Here is a 6,043-nt window from a genome sequence, read left to right as displayed (position 1 = left end):
GGCGCGCTGGTCGGTAGCTCCTTAATTGGTGAACTCTCCGATGCAAAACAGTCGGAGCAACAGGCGGACTGAGCGCCGCTAGACCGCGTCAGCTGGAGCGGAATACGGTGCATTCAGAGCCTGTCGGATATCTGACCCATCAGCGCAGTCGAGCGGGAAATGAGTGCAAACTCGCTTTTGTGGAAAACAAATGAACGGAACAAATCAGGACATATACTGAAAATTATATTTCTGTTATTTGTTGCAGCTGGAAATCCCCTTTAAGATCTATTAAATAAAACAATTCAACAGAATAAAACAAAAAAATGAAGAACGTTGACGCTTTTAACGTGCTCATGTGCGTTTCACTGTTGAATTTGCAACTCTGGCGCCATCCAATGGATAGAGAATGTATAAAACAACACCCTTGTGTGGAATAAATGAATGCTTGCATAAAACATGCACGCAAATAATGAAAAATAATTGCTGCGCTGTCATTCGCTAATGACTGTTGCAATGACACTTAAGGCAAATAATGCAAAATCAAGCGGGGCATCACAAAAAGGGTACAAGAGCATGGTTTACAATATTCTTCATGCCTCTTAGATGCTACAGAATGGCACACAGTGAACATTTATACATTAGAAGGCAATTTGTCAGATTTTTTCTGAATTTTAACTTTTCCTTAATTAGGCTATTAGGGATCTAGATTCGAACTAGGTCAAGTGGTTAGTAGATCAGTGTCGCTTTAATGAGTTTGAGAGGCAGCAATACTATTTTTTACTCACCACGGACATTCTAGAATTGCACAAATATGAATTACATAACCATCACCGTTTATTCATTTAAAAAAAGAGAGAAAAGATTTCAGCATTTTCAGCTAAACAAACGCGTCGTTTCAAGATGACGTCACAACGACGCGACGGACGGACTGAGCGGGGGGCGGAGATAACTTTTTCTTCCCCTGCTGATACTCAATTGTGTTTGAGAAATTAACAGCTCTCGTTTGATCGTCTGCCCCGCGTTGCTTTCTACTGTTTGAGAGAAATGTCGGTCACCGAGATGTTCAGCTACATCCAGGGTTTCCTGAGCGCCGACCAGGACGTGAGAGAGGTATGAATGAACATCCCGCCACACAGCCGGGCTGCTAGTCACACGCTAACCAAATGACGAGCTAACGTTAGCCACCGAGCATGTTTTTGGTTTTTGGGGTATTTTTCCGCGTAATTGTATGAGGAATGTCCCACTTGTGTGTACAAAATATAGAACGCATACATTGACATCAATACGCATGAAAACTGGGGGGGAATATTGGTTCTTCCATAATAGCAGTGAAATTAATATTGGCTGGATGCAGTTTTGGTATTTTATGCACAGCGGTCTTCGATTTTGACATTAGATATTTGAATTTATGGATTGTAAATTAGTTTTGATGTCAGTCATGTTTTCTAAATAAATATGAAACGTTGTACCCTGCTTTAAATTGTTCCCCTCGCACCGTTTTTTGCAGGATATTCGTAAGGTGGTCCAGGTTTTAGAGCAGACGACGAGAGAAATACTAACAGTGCTCCAAAGTGTCCACCAGCCGTCTGGCTTCAAAGAAAGTGAGCGTTGTGTTTGGCATCATACGCACATTATTTTGCACCCACAGAGCTTCCGCTTCCTCGGGTTTGTCTTTTCCCGTCTTTGAAACCAGCTTCTGTTTGTGGTGACAGTTCCAGGTAAATGTGCCAAAGCCCGTGACTTGTTCTGCACAGTCAAGGCACAAATTGCAGAGCTGAAAACTAAATTCCCCGTGGAGCAGTATTACAGGTAGGAAATAATTCATTTCTACATAGCAGAGCCTTGCGTTCTCGTGTCAATATTACTTATTACCCTGTTATTGCAGGCAATTCAATGTCAGGATTTTATTGCTGTCTCATCGTGTTTTCATATTTGTAATATGAAATATTGCTGGTGCAAACTACTGCACCATGTTAGACCTTTTCTTAACATCTTTTCATATTGTTAATCTTGTTTGCTCAGCTCTTTTAGTCTTTTTGTTGAGTACTTTATGTGATGCAGAACTGATGCTGGCGAAATAATTCCTTCTTCTCCTTCTCCTCCATGTCTGCTTCAACTTTAGGTTCCATGAACACTGGCGGTTTGTCTTGCAGAGGTTGGTTTTCCTGTCGGCGTTTGTCGTCTACCTGGAGGGAGAAAATCTTGTCACTCGGGAAGAAGTGGCCCAGATACTCGGCAGTAAGTAGCAGTTAGTGCATTGTGTCTGTCCAGCGCTGTGTCTGTGTGCTTTTGACAATCTCTTTAGCCTTCATTTTGTGGTCTGGAATATTTTTTTTAATATGCACGGGCTCTCTTGAAAACCACATGCAGAGTCAGGCTTTGTCAGGCCGCAACGCTGCGCTTTAGTTTCTGACTGTTCTTTTTCTCTCTGTAGTTGAGGTGGTGCGAGAGAAAGGATTTCACCTGGATGTGGAGGACTACCTGGCTGGTGTGCTGATCATGGCAAGCGAACTGGTGAGTCAACATGAGGGGTGGGCAGACTTTTAGACTGGTGGGCCACAATGGGTTCTAAAACTTGACAGAGGGAGTGTTTTGGTGAGCCACGTCATAGGAGGAAAAAATGTAGTTTCGAGTTTTGTAGTTTGCCCATGTCTGGCCTATAACCACCACCAGAACCACCTAGAACCACCGAAAACTATCTAGACGAACCACAACCAGAACCACCTTAAACCACCCCAGAATCACCTAGAACCACCCAAGAACAACTTAGAACCACCTGGAACAATTTAGAACCATCCAAAAACAACTTAGAACCACCACCAGAACCACCTAGGGCCTTCGCTGGACTGCCTGGAAACAGGGGTGGGCCAACTTTTAGACTGGTGGGCCACAATGGGTCATAAAATGTGTCAGTGACATTTTTTTTCAAACACTGAAAAAATGGATGAAATCCAGCTATTTTACGACTTATTTTTTATTAGTCTAATTTCTTCACGCTCGGCAGGCAGGATTAAAAAGCTTAACGGCTGCATACGGCCCCCGGGCCATGGTTTGACTTTTTTTCCCCATTTTGTTATTATTTAAACCCACTCTGGTGCCTCTCCGCAGTCGCGGTTAGCGGTGAACAGCGTCACGGCAGGAGACTACACCCGCCCGCTGCGAATCTCCAACTTCATCAATGAGCTGGACTCGGGCTTCCGCCTGCTCAACCTGAAGAACGACCCCCTGCGGAAGCGCTACGACGGCCTCAAGTACGACGTCAAGAAGATTGAGGAGGTGGTTTACGACCTCTCGATCCGCGGGCTGGCCAAGGAGCCCGAGTCGTCCGGCTCGGACAAGTAGAGGGCGGCGCTGCCGATTGGCCGCGGCAGACGGAGCGGGGCCAACCACGCCCTCCCCGCGGCTGCTGCGCCTCAGTCGGCCCGGAAGTGAAAACCCAGGGATCTGTCCAAGGCCCCGGCAGCCTAGGACACACTGTGAGCGAGAGACCCTGTGAGTGACTGCATGGAGAGTGTTATAAAACGGATGAAAGTCTGGTGGAAGAGAGAGGCCGACGAGGGTTTCGTTTCCCTCGTTCGCCCCTCGAGGTCGAGGGTTCAACTGTGTTGCTGTTTCATGGCATCTTTGTGTTCATACGCGTCTAATTCACCCTTTGCCACAGGGTTTGTTTCAGTTGGCGTGGCGCAATCCATTTTTCAAATTAGGTGAAGTTAGCTTGATGTTTGATTCATTTCAGGAGTTGGACTCTGGGAGTCGGTGACTGAGCTTCATTGCTGTTGATGTTTGTGTTTGTCAAAAAAAAAAAAAAAAAAAGGTTTTTACCAGCTTAGTTGAAAGTGGCCTAGTGGATTGTACTTTGTACTATTGTACTTGTTCATTTGAAATATTGTTTGATATCCGATGCAAAGACAAAGTCCAGGAGCCTCATTTATGGAGGGAATGCTTGATGTACCAATAAACAACCAAGCAAATCATTTCAAAGGTATCATTTCACACACAAGGGCAAAAAAAACCAAAACAACCCGGCGAACACAAGTGACAAAGACAAAGATTTTGGTCAATTTAAACTGTTGTCCACTTGCACTACAGGAAACTGGAATTTCGTAAGTGAGGCTCCGTGTGAGACGGAGCCAAAGAATGACAAAAACTGCACTTCACAATATTAAAGTCATCAATAATAATTAGTTCATTTCTTTTTTATTATTTACCCCGACAGCAAGGAATCCTTGCAGAACTGTGCCAATTAATAATATGTCCGTTAAGCTGTTAAATTGTAAAAAAAAAAAAAAAAATCTTGCAGTAAATATTAAAGTTTTGCAATGTCATGTACTGCATGTGATGTTTACCTTCTTATTTCCTCACTTCAGGTGACGTCTTAGAGTTTGCCTATTCTATATTCCAGGGCTATGGATGAATCAAACTGTTTGTTTCTCTAATGTACGGGACTCCACAATTGTTTTTTCCAGATCTGTAATTCATTCGCCCTCTTCAGTGTTGTGCATTTCGCTTCCTTTGTGTCTTTGGTTTGTTTTTTGTTGAGCAGTTGCCTATAAAGAGTGTAAATATATTTCTACGTTCGACAGTTGCCGTTCTTACTTTTGCGTAAGAAATGTGTTAATTGCACAGCAAAGACAGCTTGGGGCGAGGTTGTGTTTCAAATCCTTTTAATGAACAATATATTACACTGGAGAAATAATACATCAAGTCTTTTTAAATGCAAATGAGAAAAATCAGAAAGTGTATCCAACTCATCAGATCCTTTTTTTTTTCTTTTTTTTTTAAATAACATTTTGAACCGATTCATCTGAAACATTGTCCCCAAACAGAAGTGGAATTATATCCGTGTGGAGCCGAGCAGCCCTGCCCTCCAGCACACAGTGATTCTGCTACCTCTTCTGGTGCTACTTCAGAAAAAGCAAAAGACAGCGTCGGTCTTCAAAAAAAAAAAAAGAAAAAAGAGAGAGAGAGAAGAAGAAGTGGTTTTGGTTCCATGATTGTTTTTGATTAAAAATCAACTTAGCCTCCACTGAAAGTGATCAACTGTGGAATAAATCAGAGTAGAACATTTTACCAGCAATTTCATTAATAATAAAGTGCATTGAACAAAATAAAGCCTTCAGAAATAATACAGTATAATCGAGGAAATAGGACCAGGTCAGCAGCCAGGAGAGTGGCTTGAGGAATCATCATTATATTGCCTGTCAATGGGTTGTGGTTTTTTTTTTTAATCGTGTGCCAGCAGAGGCCAGTCTAGTTTGTGTCTCAAATAAATGCTACCGTGACAGATTTGAAATACTTTTTTTTTTTTTTGTACATTTCAGCATAACAGTAATCGAGTACCAAGGCACAACAGCTCATTGCTAGGTCATATAGTAACAAGTGGTCAAACAGTGTAGTGACGAGATGGTCGGCGCGCTTTGTTTTGTTAGTTTTTTTCCCCTTCTTTTGAGGCGAATTCGTCAGGTCACGAGAATCTTTTTTTCGTCCCTCGCACAGAAATTGTCACAACCGCAGTATCTGAAGGTTAAGGGGCTGGGAGAGGTTGGTGGTGTCATATAGGAATTAGTCAAGATGCTACCGAGTGATCGTTTTCCTGTTTCAAAATAATGGAATATTTTTTCTCCCCCCTGTGTAAAAATGCGCATAAACTATAAAACGTTTTTTTGGACAGTAGCTTGTACTCGGTGACTGACCGATTTTTCACTCCTCTCCGGTCTCTGTTTGTCCGCCTACAGATTAATCAAACAGAGAAATTAAATGATGGTGATGCAGGTGAATCTTGGCTACGTAAAAACCCAACTAACAATAAACCCCCCTTTGCCATGTGATCATACAAGGTACTGAAACGGCGGTTGTAAAATCTCTGAACTTGATACTCTGTCCAGGAATTTGGAATGTTAAAGGTCCCATATTATGCTAAATTTACCAGCCAGTCGGTGGGACTCCCCCTAGAGGGGGAAAAGTCCGTTCTTTATTTTGTTTTTCTTTTGTTTTTTTTCTTCCTCAGCTTTACAGAAAGTGTGTTGTAAAACACACCACTCTGGAAAAAAAAAGCCCTTTG

General features: G+C 42.6%; 1 protein-coding gene across 1 annotated transcript; it reads left to right on the top strand.

Moving 5' to 3' along the window:
- Positions 1–900: 900 nt before the first annotated feature.
- Positions 901–4,549, top strand: tsn (translin). Its single transcript, XM_076031031.1, has 6 exons — positions 901–1,092; positions 1,490–1,583; positions 1,695–1,791; positions 2,105–2,220; positions 2,417–2,496; positions 3,091–4,549. The coding sequence occupies exons 1-6, from the start codon at positions 1,027–1,029 to the stop codon at positions 3,322–3,324; spliced, it is 687 nt and encodes a 228-aa protein (XP_075887146.1). The 5' UTR covers positions 901–1,026; the 3' UTR covers positions 3,325–4,549.
- Positions 4,550–6,043: the final 1,494 nt, after the last annotated feature.

Source organism: Nelusetta ayraudi, unplaced genomic scaffold (genome assembly GCF_046127955.1).
Source record: "Nelusetta ayraudi isolate G7.1 ecotype Tasmania unplaced genomic scaffold, CSIRO-AGI_Nayr_v1 ptg000031l, whole genome shotgun sequence".
Taxonomy (NCBI): domain Eukaryota; kingdom Metazoa; phylum Chordata; class Actinopteri; order Tetraodontiformes; family Monacanthidae; genus Nelusetta; species Nelusetta ayraudi.
This window is presented reverse-complemented; position numbering and strand designations above follow the sequence as displayed.

Coding starts and splice junctions, on each gene's coding strand:
- tsn (XM_076031031.1), top strand. CDS start 1,027: ATGTCGGTCACCGAGATGTTCAGCTACATCCAGGGTTTCCTGAGCGCC. Junction 1,093..1,489: donor CCGACCAGGACGTGAGAGAG/GTATGAATGAAC, acceptor CGTTTTTTGCAG/GATATTCGTAAGGTGGTCCA. Junction 1,792..2,104: donor CCCGTGGAGCAGTATTACAG/GTAGGAAATAAT, acceptor CTTCAACTTTAG/GTTCCATGAACACTGGCGGT.